Source organism: Suncus etruscus, chromosome 1, assembly GCF_024139225.1.
Source record: "Suncus etruscus isolate mSunEtr1 chromosome 1, mSunEtr1.pri.cur, whole genome shotgun sequence".
Taxonomy (NCBI): Eukaryota; Metazoa; Chordata; class Mammalia; order Eulipotyphla; family Soricidae; genus Suncus; species Suncus etruscus.
Window position 1 is genome coordinate 156,731,444 of NC_064848.1, and position 18,370 is coordinate 156,749,813.

Below are 18,370 nucleotides of genomic sequence, written 5' to 3' on the forward strand. Positions count from 1 at the left end.
AGACCGAGGTTCAATCCCCTGGTGTCCCATTTGGTCCCCCAAGCCAGGAGCAACTTTTGAGTGCATCGCCAGGAGTAACTCCTGAGCATCACCAAGTGTGACCCACCCCCCAAAAAAAGAGAGGGGGGAATCATATCTGCATAAATGCAGAAAAAAATAAGAATAATTATAATTATTAAAATGTCAAAGCTATCAGAAGACTTGAAATAAAAGGGAATTATCTTTCTACTAGAGGACATGTGTTCAGAACCTACATCTCTTGGCCATGGGTTCTTTTAATAACAAATAAGAGGCTGGAGCAATAGTATAGCAGGTAAAATGCTTGCCTTGCTTGCCACTAACCTGGCTTTGACCCCCACCACCACATATGGTTCCCCAAACTCAGGATTGATCCCAGAGCACAGAGCTGGGAATAAACTGGCACTACCAGGAATGTGCCTCCTCCAAAAGAAATTTTGAGGATTAAGACAAGGTTGCTTGCTATCACTTCTATTTGTTATATTAGAGGGCTTACCAGTGTTATAGGACAAGGAAAAGAAATTGTGGAGACAAGGAGATAAATATAGTGAGTAAATGCATGCCTAGCATGAATCAGATTAGATTCCCCCACCCACATTTGATCTCCCCACCCAGCACAAGTACTGTAGGGTCTGACCAATGCTACATCCTCAGGCTTTTCTATTGAACTGATGTGACTAGTTGGCCAAGAATCTCTTGTGGGACCCCAGATTTCCTGAACACTCAGAAAAAGTGTTTTTTGGTACCCCTTCAAAAAAAACGATAGTCACTTGGTGCTGTTGAGGTACAATAGCTAACTGTACTTCAAGATTGTAAACATTAATAGTATTGTAACATGCTACCTTAACAATAACAATAAAGTTAACGACATAATAAATATAATATTATATAAATATAAACATTAATAACATAATAAATATATAACTATCAAATGCTGTCAAAAGCTGTATGGTGTGCGCATACGTTGCCTGGGTAAATGGTTCCAGAGGTCATGTCACCTGCATCTCTCCTTTTGAGAAGTGGGCTCTTCAACTCTCATGCTGGGTGTGTACTGAGGCTCTCCACCTTTGGAGAAGCCTGCACTCTCTTGAGTGTGTTACTCATTACTTTCTCACTCTTTTTTTTTTTTTCCCTCTTCTTATATCTTTTCCCTCCCCATCTTTAGTACCTACAAATAAAACCTGGTTTTTTTACTTAAAACAAACAAACAAACAAACAAAAAGCTATCTGGAGAGATTGATGAGGGTTTTTTCATAGAGTTTTAATGCATCTTTTTCTTTCTTTTTTTGGGTGGGGCTGGGTCACACCCGGCAGTGCTCAGGGGTTATTCCTGGCTCTAAGCTCAGAAATCGCTCCTGGCAGGCTCGGGGGACCATATGGGATGCCGGGATTTGAACCACCGTCCTTCAGCGTCTAAGGCCCTACCCTTCACTATCTTTCCAGCCCCCATCTTTTTCTTTCTTTATGAAATTTTAATATTACGTGTTTTCTTTTCTTTTTGTTTTTTGGGGCTACACCTGGCTATACTCAGGTCTTGCTCATACCTTGCTCTTCACTCAAGTGTCACAGTAAACTGCAAGGATTGCTTATGTTCCTGTTCAATGACATTTTGTTTTTCTTTTATTTTCTTTTTCTTTTTTTTTGTTTTTGTTTTTGGGCCACACCCAGTGTTGCTCAGGGGTTACTCCTTGCTGTGAACATCCACTGCTATGCAAGGAAAATTTTCAGAGGACTTAAGGCATAGGACCCTTGCCTGGCTAAAGGGTAGTAGAGGAGATAAGATATAGTCATAAAAATAAAATAAAAGTAGCCGATCACTTCACCCAGAAATGTTGATTCCTGTAACTTTGACAATAGTCTGGATACAGTGTGTTGTGCCATTTGTTGTATCAATTAATGATGGTGCTGGATGGTGAAGGATGGAGGTGGATGGAGGTGGATGGAGGCCTTTGTCCTTAGGCCCCGGCCACATGGCTTCATCCCCCATGAACCGGCGGGTCTGGGGTTCAGGAAAGCGATGGGTATTGAACTCACTCACAGGCAGGCATCAGGAAGCATCATCTTTATTCATGCCCTATTCACCACATGTGTGGCCTATTTCATAACCTTTCAAGCATTCAGCCATTCTTAGCTAGCCCTGCATCTTAACTCCTTTCAGCCATCTCCCTTTGACCTCCATGCTGGTCAAAGACCAAAAGAGGCAAAGACCCAAAAGCCAGAGAGCCCAGCAGGGCAGAAAACCCCTCATCCCCTGGCTCAAAGGCTTATCTACCTTTTCCAAGACCCCTCCCAGGAATGGGCGGGGTCTTGCAGGTAAGGTCACACATAATATCTGGTTCCCAAGACCCCTCCCAGAAATGGGTGGGTCTCAGGTAGCTACACCTAAATCCAGGGTGGAGTTACACAGTGTTCAGGGGTTTACACTGCTGGCCTTGTATTCAGCTAACCCTGATTTGTTCCTGTCACAAATGATCCCCTTAACACAGAGCCATGAGTAGTCCCTGTGTATTTCTGGGTGTAACCGAAATCCCCTCCACCCCCTAACATACAACAGACTGCTGGCATATAGAGAGAGCTAATGTAGTTTGTTGTTTTGGATTTTGTATTATTTTACTTTTTGAGCCACAGTACGTGGGGTTTACCCCCACTCATTGTTTGAACCATTCAGGTGAAGCTTAGGAGAGCTTCCTGCATTGCAAGTCTGATGAGTCTACATTTTAGCTCCCTTACTTTTCTTCTTGTTTGTTTGTTTGTTTTTTGGTTTTTGGGCCACACCCTGTGACGCTCAGGGGTTATTCCTGGCTATGCGCTCAGAAGTTGCTCCTGGCTTCTTGGGGGACCATATGGGAGCCGGGGGATTGAACTGCGGTCCGTCCTAGGCTAGCGCAGGCAAGGCAGGCACCTTACCTCCAGCGCCACCGCCCGGCCCCCCTTACTTTTCTTCTTTTTTTTTTTTTTTGGTTTTTGGGCCACACCCAGAGGTGCTCAGGGGTTACTCCTGGCTGTCTGCTCAGAAATAGCTCCTGGCAGGCATGGGGGACCATATGGGACACCGGGATTTGAACCAACCACCTTTGGTTCTGGATTGGCTGCTTGCAAGGCAAACACCACTGTGCTATCTCTCCAGGCCCCAGCTCCCTTACTTTTCACACAAAATTCACAAGCTCTCTCCCTTTCCACCTCTTTCTCTCCTCCCTTCATTCCCTCTCCTTTATCTTTTCCTCCCTCCCTCTCTTCCTTCATTACTTCCTTCTTTCCTGTGTTACAATACCAACTTTCCTCCACCACTATCCTTAGATTCCTTAAGAGTCACGGTTTTTGAGTTTTGGTCTGTAGATGGTGTCTAGCAGTTCAGAAACACACCTCTTTTGGGAGTCATCTTCCAAAACATTTGCATATACGTGGTTGTTCTGTTCCCTCTTAGCATTTGGCAAGTCCTTAGTTTAGCTGTATTATGGGTAGCCTGCTGACATTGGCACTCCTCATGCTTGGGAACAGTTGTCGTGGTATTTCATGATGTTTGGTCTTCTGAAATGTAGAGTATAGAATAGGTTTCTAAAAGTGAAGTTTTTTTTTTTTTTTTTCCAGAAAAATGTCACTGAACAGGAACACAAGCTGTCCTTGCAGCTTACTTTTCGCTCACTGTGCACATATTTTAGGTAAGTTTATAATTCTTTACAATAGTCAATTATTCCATACCCTTACAAAGTTGTTTTCAATACTACCTCTTCCTTTTATACTTTTGGAGTAACCAAATCTGCTCAATCAGAATTCTGGCATAAGAACACTATTGACTGGAGTGACTGAAGTAATGTAATAATAACAATCTTGTTAAGACATCTTTCCAGGGCCAGGGAGGTGGCGCTAGAGGTAGAGGTAAGGTGTCTGCCTTGCAAGCGCTAGCCAAGGAAGGACCTCGGTTCAATCCCCGGCGTCCCATATGGTGTGGCCTGAAAAACCAAAACAAACAATAAAAGAGATACAAGTTCTAGTCCAGGGTTGGTGAACACGCTGCTCTTGGCCAAAAGGAATGTGGCACTTTGCCTCTTACCATTATTTTGTATACTGTGGCTCTTTGCCAAGTTTGGATTTTGTTCTGCTGCTTCTGAGGAGGGACCTCTGAGGAGAGATCTCCGAGCACGTAGTCCCACCCCCAGGCTGCGTCATCCCGTCTCCCATCCCTCGGAAACAACTGCACGGGCCAGCAAGCGGGGGGGGGGGGGGGGGGGACGACACACGGACCCGTGTGTCACATGTTGTGTCACATCTTGCCGTTAGTTCTTAGTGTGGAGGACGCAGCACACCCTCACCATCACTGCAGGATTTTTGCTCCCACTCAAAATGGCAAAATACAATATGTGTTTAATAGATTATTGTTAAAATTATATGCTTTTGTGTGACTGTTTGTCTGTTTTGGCAGGTCCCTGTGTGGTGTGGCTCTCTGACTCACAGTTTAAAATTTTGACTCTTTGTATCGAACTTGTTTGCCACCCCTGTTCTAGTCATTATAATATAATATAGGATTGAATCCACTGAGGTTTCCATAACTAAAAAGTCAAAGAATTTTAGATTCTGTACTCAAACTTGTAAACCCGTCTACATTAAAACCCAACTGCAGGGCCAGGAGATATCTCAGTGGGCTTGAGTGAAAACTTTTCATCCAGGAGTCCTGTATTTGACTCCATACACTTTCTTTAACAGTAGTCCCCAAGCACCACCAAATTTGCCCTTTCCTGTTCACCCGAAACAAACACCAAACCCAGCTACAGAAGCATCCTGGATAGTATGGAAATTTTTACATGCTTTGCCAGGGAAACTAGTGGGTTTACAAGTTGAGTTTTTGAAGGTAGAGATTTGGATATGTTTGTATATGGCTTCACAAATGTGAGGCATATGCTCTACTAAGCCAAATCTTTTTTCAAGTACTGTGATTTATAAAGTTATTCATAGTTGAGTTTTAGACATAAAATGTTTCCGCACTAATCCTACCTCCACCAATGTACTCAAAGTCCAACCCAGTCCCTTCCCAGCCTGCCATCCTAATAGGCACCTTTTTAAGTTTGGTTGTTAAATTTTGGATCTCATTATGTCAGTATTATTGACTGCATGATTTGGATATTAAAACTATGGAATGTTCCATGAATTTGCGTGTCATTTTCATGTAGGGTCATGCTGATCTTATCTGTATCATTTCAATTTTAGTATATGTGCTCTGAATTGAGCACCTAAGCCATATCTTCAGCTCCAGGTGTAGATTCTTGAAGGAGGGAAGGAACTAATAGCTTAACCTACTTTTTTTTTTTTTTTTTTTTTTTTTGGTTTTTGGGCCACACCCTGTGCCGCTCAGGGGTTACTCCTGGCTATGCGCTCAGAAGTTGCTCCTGGCTTCTTGGGGGACCATATGGGAAACCGGGGGATCGAACCGCGGTCCGTCCTAGGCTAGCGCAGGCAAGGCAGGCACCTTACCTCCAGCGCCACCGCCCGGCCCTAACCTACTATTTTTAAGTCAGGCCATACCTGATATGAATACCAATTTGCATCTTAAGGAAAATGAAAGGTCCTGGGCTACCAAATAAAGAATATTTGTAAGTATGTGAAGTCTTTATCTTAGATTGTCAAGTCAGTACTATTGAAGTTAGACATATTTCCTATTGGTAGGCAAAGTTGATTCATTCTCAGATTTAACCTGAGGATTTAATCTGAGGATTTATGGACCTGAACTTACAGTAGGACATGAAGATTGTCAGTGGCACAGACCCTGTTGGGGCCATGGCCTTTTTCTTGACCTAAATCCATACCCCATAGAACTGACACTGAACTCTCTAGGTTCTCCTTTGGAATCTTTTTAAGGTAGAAAACATGAAAATCCTCTTTTGAAACAAGGTGTTGTGACTAATTTGTGTCTTTTCAGTGATAAAGATCCAAGTGGCCTTCTACTTTTACCTGAAAAAAGTGACCAGGCAGATGTGAACATTGACGAAGTACTGGCAGCCACGAGCACTCTCCTCTCTGTTGCTGCCCGAGAGGTAACTTCTGGCTGCCTTCCTGCTTTCATTGCCTTAGGCGCACTCAGTATAGCAGTCATTGTGCCGTTTCCTGAAGTCCACATTTGCAGACTGAATGTAATTATTTCTGTGGCTGTTAGAAATAAATACAAAGGCTTCCCAGCCTTCTGTACTTTGTCAAGCCAGCTCCTGTAAGTGAAAAAGTGACATTTGTCAGTCCACCTGCTGTGGTCAGTGAGCAGTAAATATGTCAACCAGTGCAACCAATGAACCCAGCACAAATAGTTGTACTGGAGATTGTGGGAAGATTGCTTCAATTTTTTTTCAAGTGTTAGGATTACTCAACAAATTCATATTCTAATCAAAATTAGCAAAGAGATTCTTTTTTCTGTGAAAAGTGCTGGGGGCATGGTTGTTTCTTTTTTTTTGGGGGGGGGGCAGTCCACACCCAGCAGTGCTCTATGCTCAGAAATCGCTCCTGGCAGGTTCTGGGGACTATATGGGATGCTGGGATTCGAACCACCGTCCTTCTGCATGCAAGGCAAATGCCCTACCTCCATGCTATCTCTCCAGCCATGTTTTGGTTGTTTCTAAATGGGGAGGAGTGCCTGAAAAACTGGCTGTTCAGAGAGGACAAAGGCACTTGCTTTGCAGGTAGTAAACAATTCCTGGCACCACGTGGATTAAAACCCCAGCAACTGGCCAGAGAGATAACACAGTGGTAGGGCATGTGCCTTGCATGCAGCTGATCCAGGACATATGGTGGTTTGAATCCCGGCATCCCATATGGTCCCCCATGCCTGCCAGGAGTGATTTCCTTCCTTCCTTCCTTCCTTCCTTCCTTCCTTCCTTCCTTCCTTCCTTCCTTCCTTCTCCCTCCCTCCCTCCCTCCCTCCCTCCCTCCCTTCCTCCCTCCCTCCCTCCCTCTTTTCCTTCCTCCCTCCCTCCCTTCCACCCTCCCTCCTTTCCTCCCTCCCTCCCTCCCTCCCTTCCTTCCTTCCTTCCTTCTCCCTTCCTTCCTTCCTTCCTTCCTTCCTTCCTTCCTTCCTTCCTCCCTCCTTTTCTCCCTTTCTTCTTCCCTCCCTCCCTCCCTCCCTCTCTTCCTCCCTCCCTCCCTTCCTTCCTCCCTCCCTCGCTTCCTTTCTTCCTTCCTTCCCTTTCTTTCTTCCTTTCTTTTCTCTTTCTTTGCTTTCCTTTTTTTTTTGGGGGGGGGGGTCACACCTGGCGGTGCTCAGGGGTTACTTCTGACTCTGGTCTCAGAAATTGCCCCTGGCAGGCTCGGGGGACCATAGAGGTTGCTGGGATTTGAACCGTCATCCATCCTGTCTTGGTTGCAGTGCAACCAAGAATCAAACCCAAGGTTTGATCTCTTCTGTTCTGGTGCCTTACCACTGTGCTATCACTCCGGCCCCCAAGGAGCGATTTCTGAGGACAGAGCCAGGAGTAACCAACCCCTGATTGCTGCCAGGTTTGACCCAAAAAACAAACAAAATAAACACACACACACACACACACACACACACACACACACACACACACACACCACCACCACCACCACCACCACCACCACCACCACCACCACCACCACCACCACCACCACCACCACCACCACCACCACCACCACCACCACCACCACCACCACCACCACCACCACACCACACCACATCACACCACACCACACCACACCACACACATACACACACACACCATCAGCACCAGGAGTGATTCTTGAGTGCAGAGTCAAGAATAAGTACTAGTTCCATGAACTTTGGCCCACAACCCCTTACCTCCCCTTCTGTCTGTCTGTCTTTCTCTCTTCCTATATGTGGAAGTGCTGAGGTAACACTCCTAGCTCTATGCTCATGAATCACTCCTGGCAGTGGCTGGGGATTTAATCCAGGTCTACTGCATACAAGGCAGACTCCTTACCAACTGTATTATCTCTCAGACCCAGAGAGGATTTTTTTATAAGACCATCTTTTTTGTGGGGAGAGGTCACACCCGGTGGTGCTCAGGGGTTACTCTTGGTCTGTGCTCAAAATCACTCCTGGCAGGCTTGAGGTATGCTGAGGATTGAACGTGGGTCCATCCCGGGTAGGCTCGTGCAAGTCAAACACCCTGCTGCTGTACTATAGCTCTGGCCCCAGACCATCTTTCTTGATCTCTTCTAGGATTGTAAGCTATTTCCTGATACCTAAAATGTTTCTCCTAGTGGCAGATGCTTTCTTAGAGAATGCTCTGGCTGTGTTCTGTCACTGCCCTTGTTGTAAACACTTTCTTTCTGTTTGTCTCCTTCCTTCTAGTGTGAGCTATTGATGCTCAGTGGAGCACAAAGGGAGATTGGCTCTGTGCTCTTCTCCCTGTTCTGGTCTGTTCAAGGCAGCCTGCTTTCCTGGTGCTACTTGCAGCTGAAGAACACAGACTCTGGAGCCAAAGATCTTGCTGTTATTCTCATTGAAAAGTGTAAGTTTTAGTTCAGATGAAACTAGAAAGGTATTTGGGTTTTGAGTGAGTGTACTAACTTACTTAGAACCTCATTCATTGAATGTACATATGACTTTTTCTTACAAATCAGCGCCAGCTTCCGGCCCCAAATGTGATATTTCTAACTCAACAAATACTAATTTTTTTTCTTTATGTTTTTGATAGATGTGGGACAGTTTCTGGCAAGCATGAGAATTATTTTGGAGTCCCTTTTGTCACAGTATACTGGAAAAGTCATAGTAGAAAAATTATGTAATTCAGTATTCTCGATGGCATCTCGTCAACTGGTAAGAAAAAGTTGCAATCATTTGTCTAGACAGATGGTGACTTGCATTCTAGGCATCTTGAGGTGGACACTAAGTATTTTATTCATCTCTCTTTAGGTAATCTTTCTGCTGGACTTTTGCACTTTAGACATTTCACACTGCGCTCTCTTAAGAGAGTTCAGTACCCTAACAGAACTATTAAAGAAGCTCTGCAGTGACTTTGATGGAGAGCTGAATAAGGTAACTGAGTTGACCTTTGAATACTGTGAGCAGGGGTATGACATACTCAACAGTACTTACTAATGAATATAGATCCACACAATTAAAGTCCCTCTAGAAGACCCTCTTTATTTTATCACTGGTTTTACCAACAAAGATAAATACCGTTTTGAGTTGTTTAACAAATTAAGTATTAGAAAGGAGACAGAGAAGGAGTTGGATATAGATTAATTCCATCATTATATAGCACATGAAGTTATACAAGATCCATGTAACTGGGGGTCAGAGAGATAGCACAGTGGAAGGGTGTTTACCTTGCATGCAACTGCCGCAACTCAGGTGGAACCCGGTTCAATTCCCAGCATCCTAAATTGTCCTCCAGCCTGCAGGGGCAATTTCTGAGTGCAGAGCTCTAGGAGTAACCCCTGAGCACTGCTTGGGTATCAAGTCTAAAAAAAATCTCCATGTAACTGAACAACTATGTTGAATTTTAGAGGAGAGAATGTTTGTTACAAGGCAAATTAAAAGTTTTACTACTTAGGAGTGTTAGTACAGTGCATAAGGCATTTGCCTTGCATATATTCGACCCTGTTCTAATCCATGGTACCCCCATATAGTCCCCTGTGCCACCCAGAAGTGATTCCTGAACACAGAGCCAGAAGTAAGTTCTGAGCACTGCTGGGTATGGCCCCCAAACCAAAAATAAAACAAAAGACTCACTGTTTAAAAGTATTTACAACCTTACATACACATGTTTTCATGCTCTTGTTTCAATCTGACTATATATATATATGGAAAAAATGTTAAAATTTTTAAAAAGGGAGGGAGAAGGAAGAGGATTTGTTAAGATCACAAATAAGAGTTTAATATGTTTAAAACCTGGGGCCAGAGAGATAGCATGGAGGTATGCAGAAGGTCATTGGTTCAAATCCTGGCATCCTATATGGTCCCCCCATGCCTGCCAGGGGCGATTTCTGAGTGAAGAGCCTGGAGTAACCCCTGAGTGCTACCGGGTGTGATCCAAAAACAAAAACAAACAAACAAACAAAAGTTTAAAATCTGATTCAGTATTTCATCCTGAATTCATGTTGTAATGAGTTATAAGAAATAAATCATGTCTTATTATGAAATAAGACCAATCATCCACCACCACCAAAACAAAAAAATATTTTTAAAAAAAGACCAATCAAAAAATTTAAAAAAAAAAGAATTTTGAACAGTTCAATTTCATGAATAAAAATTTTTGAGAAACAAAGATTAAAAAAAAAGAAGAAAAAGAATTTTGAACAGTTCAATCTCATGAATAAAAATTTTTGAGAAACAAAACAAAAAAAAAAAGACCAATCATAAAGTTACTTTAATTGGACAAAACCATTTCTACCCTGCAGAATGATCATGTATATTCAGGAACTAGAGTCATAATGCAGAGGGTAGGGTACTTGCCTTGCATACATGTGACCTGGATTTAATCCCCAGTATCCTATATGATCTCCTGAGCACTGACAGGAGTAATCCTTGGATACAGAACCAGGAGTAACCCCTGAGCCTCAAAGGATATGACCAAAGGTGGAGAGGGGGTTATAAAGATATTGTATATTCAGTCCACGTTGATGGGAGCTTCATTGTGAAGATTTATGTAGAGATGTCAAAGACTACCTATCCCATATCAGCATATGGAAACAGTTTATTGCCTATAGTCTGATGTAGACTGATAAAAACATTTTTTTTTAATTTGTTTGTTTGCTTAGCTTGATGTTGAGACCTGGCAACAGGAGCGACCAGTGGTGTTGCATACTTGGACAAAGGAATCTGCTCACAACTATGAAAATAATTGTCATGATATATCTATCTTTGTAACCCCGGGGGCAATGTATTTTGAGGTGGAATTTGATGAGAAGTGTGAAACTGAAAAAAAGTAAGACTTAACATGTTCTTTTGCCCAAATGTTTAATCAAAACTGAGAAATGGAATTGACAAGTATTATGTTTTCACAGGTATGATTACCTGGAATTTACAGACTCTAGAGGTGGAAAAACACGCTATGATACAAAAGTTGGCACTGATAAATGGCCCTTGGTGAGTGGTATTCTCATAAAGAAATGAACTTCTACTGCACTAGTTTTCATTTTTCAGCCCTCAGGAGGCAGTGAAGGTCTGGTCTTAATTTTTGTTTTTGTTTTTAATTTTTGGGCTACCCTCAGCTTGGTGCTATTGATTGCTCCTCTTGGGGCTCTGGGGACTTTGTGGTGCTAGGAATGGACCCCAGGCTTCCTGCATGCAGAATGTATCTTTAGCCTTTTGAGCCATCTCGCAAATCTGATCCTCAAAGAAAACCTTTTTATTACACTTTCATAAAACAGAGAGATTCTATTCACTATCCTGACCCTATAATAGTTTTGTGGGAACACAGATACTCCAGTTTGTTTATATAGCAACTATAGCTGCTTTGACATTGTAATGTCCTCTTAGGAGGTACGATATGGCTTGGAAAGTCTAGTTTTTTTTTGTTTGTTTGTTTTGTTTTGTTTTGTTTTTTTGGGTCACACCGGCAGTGCTCAGGGGTTAGTCCTGGCTCTCGGGGGACCATATGGGATGCCGGGATTTGAACCGATGACTTTCTGCATGAAAGGCAAACATCTTACCTCCATGCAATCTCTCCAGCCCCGAAAGTCTAATAATTTACTGTCTGTTTTTTTCAAAAGTTTGCCAATCTCTAAATATTTTCAGATTGCCAGAAAAACAAAAACAAAACAAGAAATTGTCATTTTTCTAAAAGGAGGGAGCATGGATGTCGAGGGGGTTTGTTGGGTCATGCCCAGCAGTACTCAGCTTTTTCCTAGATCTGTGCCCAGAGATCACTCCTGGTGGTACTCCAGAGGCCATAAACAGTGCTGGGGGATTGAATAGGGATCAGCCTCACAAAAAGGGCAAGCTCCTTTATCTTCTGTACTATCTCTCTGGTCTAGAGAGTTGTAACATTTAGCAGTAATGGACTAGAAATCCAGGAGCACCCAAAATGTAGTGGTGAAAGCATGTCTTCTTCAAAGTGAGTTGTGTTTGATCTGTAGAGCTGGGCAGTTAAATGCTGCTTTAGACTCTTTGTTTATTTTTATGTAAGGTATAGTCACTGTATATTATGGTGAGAATATAGACCAAATTTATATTTATAGTTTTTTGAGAAAGAAAAGAAAAAGCATGCTTATTTTATTGAAATACTGAATATTCAGCCTGACCACATGACTTTTTTGTTTTCCTCTAGAATGTGACTTTTAAGGCTGGTCCTCGGCTACAGTTTCTCTTCCACTCTGACAGCAGTAACAACGAATGGGGCTACAAATTTACTGTTACTGCCTATGGTCTGCCAGATGTTGCTGTGTCTTGGGGGTTGGATTTGCAACTCCTTGTTTCCCGACTGATGGGACGCCTTGCTTCCCATTGCATGTCGTTCAAGACTGTACATAGTAAGTCCACGTGCTTGCCCCTTCCCTTCTTACTGCAGCCATATTGAAGAGTAAAGTTTGTACTGTTGGAAATTGTCCCTACATAATGAATGGAGCAAAGGACCTTTTAGTTCCTTTAAACTAAGTCAGAATAAATTGATACCATTTTCATCAGATTTCTTAAGGAGCATATTACAAAGGATGCTGTGGATTGTCTCAAGAAAACAAATGGAGGGCCGTAGCAGTGGCATAGTGGTAGAGCATTTGCCTTGCACGTGGCTGACCTAGGATGGAACACGGTTAGATCCCCCTGTATCCCATATGGTCTCCCAAGCCAGGAGCGATTTCTGAGCACATAGCCAGGAGTAATTACTGAGCATCACCCGGGTGGCTCAAAAACAAAAGAAAAGAGAAAACAAATGGAGACAGGGTTTTTCTTTTTATGGAAGGGTGTGGTGGAGATGATCTGATATCAGATTCAGGCTATCTGGCCACCAGAAGCAGTTTTTGAGTGCTGAGTCAGGAGTAATTCCTGAGTGCCGCCAGGTGTGGCCCAAAAATCAAAAACAAACAAAAAATAAATCCCAAGAGGTCTTGTGATATAGCATAGAAGTAGTTTACATTTCTGTTTTCAAATGTATACAGTAATAAACTGTTCCATAAAATGACATTTTAGAACTTACTGGTTTGGGTTCATCTGGAGTTTGTGTTTATGACTATCATAATTGTATTTAATAAATATGGGTAAATTTATTACAGGTTTCATAAATTCCCAAGCTATTTAACACTATGGGGTGAGGGGGGACCAGCTTGAACATTATCAGTATGTGAAGGGAAAAATAATAGAAATTTCATGGGCTTTCTTCTCTTTCCAGAGTTAGGAAGTGACATGGCAGTTTCTCAAGCAAAAGTTTCATCAGTCATAAACTCACCCTTGTGGAAATCTGTCTTCAAGCATCAGCTATGTCCAGAGTTGAAATTAGAAGCAAGCTGGCCCACTCACCCATCCCAAAATAGTAAAGAGGTATTTATTCTTCTGTTGTCTTTATTTTTGGAGTGGAAAAGATTTATTAATAACTTTTACATTAAATTAAAACAGTTTGTGTTATATCTTCTCACCCCCCAACCCCACCCCCCACTAAGCTATTAGCTGCTTGAGGGCAGAAGCTTTTCCTTATTCATTTGGTGTGAATAGAGGCTGCCATGTAATGGATGCTGCAAAATACTAAATGAAAAGATTTTCAGTGAAAACAGTGCTAGGGTGTCAAAGAAATCTCTCCTGAAGGATTTATCAAACAAGTTGAGTCTACTTTAATGCCTCTCAGTAAATTATACTGAACTTTTTTTGTTTTCCATGGTAACTAGCACATTATTTAGGCTTTTTTTTTTTTAACTAAACAAGTTTTCCCATAATTTTTATTCATCTCTCCTTCCCGCTATTTCCAGTTTACTTTCCCCCACTTTTTCTATTCTACCCTTCTCCTCTCTCAGTAGTAAATGACTATATCCAGGAATATTTTTTCCCCATAGCATCTGTTCCTTACCTTTCTGTCAAGTCTGGTTTCTTCACCTTTCTTCTTTTGATCCCATAATATGCCAATCTTGTAGTTCTAACCACTCCATCTGCTTCCTTTATTGACCTTTCCTATTCCTCCTTTTTAAACAGAAGGCTTGCTTTAGGTTTTTCTCTTCTTTTCCAAAACCCTCTTCTTTTACCCTCCTTTCTGTTGTCTCATCTGTGTGAATAATTCCTAAATATTAGTTTCTAGCCCTGGATCTTCTCCCAGGTCCCAGTCACATATCTTCATCTTTCTTCTATTAGATATTTCTATTTCAGTGCTCTGACTCACTTAAACTTAGAAGTATAAAACCAGAATGTCTCCCTTAACTGCTTACTCCTGTTATTGTCATTACTGTATCCTAAGGTGTTGAGTACTGCTCATTACCACTTCCTTTGTCCCCTCTTGTTCTTGTTCTTCCTGTTCAGTCAACTGCAAGCCCTGTGGCTTCTTCCTTGTTTGCATTCTTCCTCTTTGCATTTCCCACCTCCATCATCTTACACTTGTATTGTTACATTGATACCTACAGTTTTTTTTTTTTAAATCACTGCATTCTCTTGTCTTTCCACGCCAAGCACCATTAATGGCTCCCCATTGCCCACAGGGTGAAGTCTAAACTCAGTGTGACAGTCAAGGCTCTCTACAGTCTCCCTTCACCTTACCTATCTGACTCTAGTTCCCACCACTCCCCAGCTGAGACTTCAGGCCAGGTCAGTCTCCCCACTGACTCAACTTCTGCTAATGGTTGTGCTCTTCAGGTCCAAGCCTGTCCATTCTTTAAGGTTCATCCCAAATTTCATATCCTCCAGGAGGCTTCTCTTAATACTTTAATCTGCCTGGAATGCCTGTGAATTCTCAGTACTGGGTGTCCCTTTTAGGCATTTGACACTTAATAACCTTTGCTTTGTGGTAGTCCTAGTCTCAATGCTTTTGATGTTTTATTTGTGTCTACCTTTTTTTTTTTTTTTTTAATTTTTAGACCCAAATAGATTTTAACCTCCTGAGAGTATTCACTATGTTTTATACCACTGCTTTGGCTTAAGTGCTCAGTAAAATAGTTTTTGAATGAATGTTTCAAGTATGATGATTTTTTAATTTTTTTGTTCCCAGGTTAAGAACATTCCTGATGATCCCTGCCACCATTTTCTTCTTAATTTTGCACAATCAGATCCTTCCCAGAACTTCAGTGGGCCATATTCAGAACTTTTCAAAGGATTCATACAGGCATGTAGAAAACAGGCCCTAAAGACAGACATAGTTGCTGGTTCTGCTATTGATCAAGCTGTGAACGCCACCTTTGCTGCTCTGATATATCGTACTCCAGACTTATATGAGAAGCTGCAAAAATATGGTAACTCATAGGGAATTTTTTTTGACCAATTACTAAGTTCTGAAAAAGCGTATATTAAGTGAATTTTTAAAGTATTTTAAAATATAAGCATATTTTCACAAATGTAGACTTCCTCTTAAAGAATATTTGAATCCATTTATAGTCAGCAAGTCAGCAAAGTATGATACATAGCATGTAGGTTTAAGTTTCCTAATTAGCTAGCAGACAATTTGTCACTACCCAGAATTCCCATGGACTGTTAGAGAGATAGTACAGCAGGTAAACTAGTACGGTGTCAGGGCCGGAGGAATGGCATAGAGGTAAGGCATTTGCCTTGCATGCAAAGGACAGTGATTTGAATCCCGGCATCCTATATGGTCCTCCAAGCCTGCTAGGAGCAATTTCTGAGCATAGAGCCAGGAGTAACCCGTGAGTGCTGCCGGGTGTGACCCAAAAACCAAAAAAAAAAAAAACAAAAGGATAGTATGTTGTCTTGCATGAACCAACCCATGTTAGATTCCCAGCACTACATATGGTCCCCCAAACATCTTCTGAAGTGAGCCCTGAGTATAGAACTCAGAATAAGCCCTGTGTACTGATAATCCCAAAACAAATCAACAAACAAAAATTTTATGGAAACTGCTAAGAAATCCAGCAGAAAAAAATCTTTACTTGGGTTATAATCCCTATGCAAATATAACAACTTGGGTTGAGATAAGTAAAACTAGAATGTTCAAGGCCCTATGTCCCAGTTCCCAGCACCAAATGGCCCCAAGTACATTCATTTTAAGCCCCAAACAGTGCTAGACCTAAGCACCAAACCATCAAAGTTACACTGCAGGGCTCAGCTCTGCCAGGAGTGATACTGGGTGTGCCCCTTAAAAAGAGGTTGAAAGAGGGGCCGAGTGGTGTCACTAGAGGTAAGGTGCCTGCCTTGCCTGCGCTAGCCTTGGACAGATTGCGGTTCGATCCCCCGGCGTCCCATGTAGTCCCCCAAGCCAGGAGCGACTTCTGAGCGCATAGCCAGGAGTAACCCCTGAGCGTCACCGGGTGTGACCCAAAAACCAAAAAAAAAAAAGGTTGAAAGAAGGCTGGAGAGATAGCATGGAGGTTGGGCGTTTGCCTTGCATGCAGAAGGTGGTGGTTTGAATCCCGGCATCCCATATGGTCCCCCGAGCCTGCTAGGAGCTATTTCTGAGCATAGAGCCAGGAGTAACTCCTGAGCATTGCCGGGTGTGACCCAAAAACCAAAATAAAAGAATGAAAGAGGGGGCCGGGCGGTGGCGCTGGAGGTAAGGTGCCTGCCTTACAAGCGCTAGCCAAGGAACGGACAGCGGTTCGATCCCCCGGCGTCCCATATGGTTCCCCCAAGCCAGGGGCGATTTCTGAGCGCATAGCCAGGAGTAACCCCTGAGCATCAAACGGGTGTGGCCCAAAAACCAAAAAAAAAAAAAAAAAAAAAAAAAAAAAAAAAAGAATGAAAGAGAGAAGGAGCTGTAGAGACACAGTATATCGAGAAAGGCATTTGTCTTGCATGCAGCCAACTTAGGTTCAATTTCTGACACAATATGTGGTCTCCCTGAGCCCTCTCAGGAGTGGCCCCTGTGCATAGCTGCATATATGTGAAGGTAGGGAAGGAAACAGGCAGAACTGAAAGAAAGAAATCTTAGATACTTTAGTTAATTATCACAGAAAAACATACCGTATTTTCCGGCATATAAAGCGACCAGGCGTATAAGACAACCCCCTAATTTTGAAGTTAAAACATAGGTTTAGGGCCGGAGAGATAGCATGGAGGTAAGGCGTTTGCCTTTCATGCAGAAGGTCATCGGTTCGAATCCCGGCGTCCCATATGGTCCCCTGTGCCTGCCAGGAGCAATTTCTGAGCATGGAGCCAGGAGTAACCCCTGAGCACTGCCGGGTGTGACCCAAAAAGCCACAAAAAAAAAACAAAAAAAAAAAAAAACATAGGTTTAGGTCTATATTCGCTGTATCAGACAGAACGTTCCTGTGCTGCATGTGTTCCTGTGCTCATGTACCACAGTAAGCCAATCACAACAAGCAAAGGTTCAAAGGTTATATTAAATAGACTTTCTCTCTAACTCTGGCCAATCTGAGCAGGCTTTTTACAGTGTAGATTCGGGTCCAAAACATTGTCTAATTTGCATGCATAAAAAGCCTGCTTGGGGGCCTGAAGAGATAGCACAGCAGTATTTGCCTTGCAAGCAGCCGGTCCAGGACCAAAGGTGGTTGGTTCGAATCCCGGTGTCCCATATGGTCCCCGTGCCTGCCAGGAGCTATTTCTGAGCAGACAGCCAGGAGTAATCCCTGAGCACTGCCAGGTGTGGCCCCCCCCCAAAAAAAAAGCCTGCTTGGAATGGCTTCGAGCAGCCTTTCAGTGATTGGTGCAGGATTGAGTTGGAAAATTAGTTTTGTGGCAATATTCAGACAATTTTCATTTAGCAGCATATTGAAACATTTTTTGGGATATATACTCAGCATATAAGATGGCCCCCAATTTTAGGTTGACTTTTTTGTTTCAAAAGTCGTCTTATACGCCGGAAAATACAGTGTATTCCCATTTCTGGACTTGAGCATCTTTGTAACATCATACCTTTCATTTTCCTTAATTATTGTTCCTCATCATTTCTTTTCCTCATGTCCCCCAGGAATATATTTTTGTGTGTTTTAGTAGTAAAATTTGACAGGATCACAAGGAAGGAGTCTATGTTTATAATCTTTCAGGAAAAGAGTACTTCAAATCTGCTTAATGATGAGGGGGTGGGTTTTCCCCAGCATTAGGGCAGTGAATATGTTCTTTCCATGGTGCAGGTGAAATAACAGAAATAAAAGCTTCTTCCATTAGAGTAAATAATAGCTGTCACTGGTGTTATTGTTATAATTGATATTATTATCAGTATTTATTGCTTAGTCCTTTAGTTCTCTGAGTTTTTTCCTGGACTTCTAAAACATTTCATTTACTTCCTTCTTTAGTTTTGGTGTTTGGGCCATACCCTGCATGTTCAAGGATTGCTCCTGGCTCTGCACT

General features: G+C 42.4%; 1 protein-coding gene and 1 non-coding gene across 2 annotated transcripts in view; one reads left to right on the forward strand and one right to left on the reverse strand.

Annotated features, from left to right (window-relative positions):
- ZZEF1 (zinc finger ZZ-type and EF-hand domain containing 1) overlaps nt 1-18,370 on the forward strand; it is a 146,815-nt gene that overhangs the window by 64,719 nt on the left and 63,726 nt on the right. Inside the window, 10 exon segments of the mRNA XM_049782650.1 lie at nt 3,607-3,677; nt 5,930-6,044; nt 8,327-8,486; nt 8,673-8,794; nt 8,891-9,013; nt 10,741-10,907; nt 10,987-11,068; nt 12,252-12,453; nt 13,308-13,456; nt 15,102-15,342. Coding sequence (XP_049638607.1) covers nt 3,607-3,677; nt 5,930-6,044; nt 8,327-8,486; nt 8,673-8,794; nt 8,891-9,013; nt 10,741-10,907; nt 10,987-11,068; nt 12,252-12,453; nt 13,308-13,456; nt 15,102-15,342 — 1,432 coding nt within the window.
- LOC126028719 (U6 spliceosomal RNA) lies at nt 5,139-5,243 on the reverse strand. The gene has a single exon (XR_007502463.1). It is a non-coding gene; the product is annotated as a U6 spliceosomal RNA (small nuclear RNA).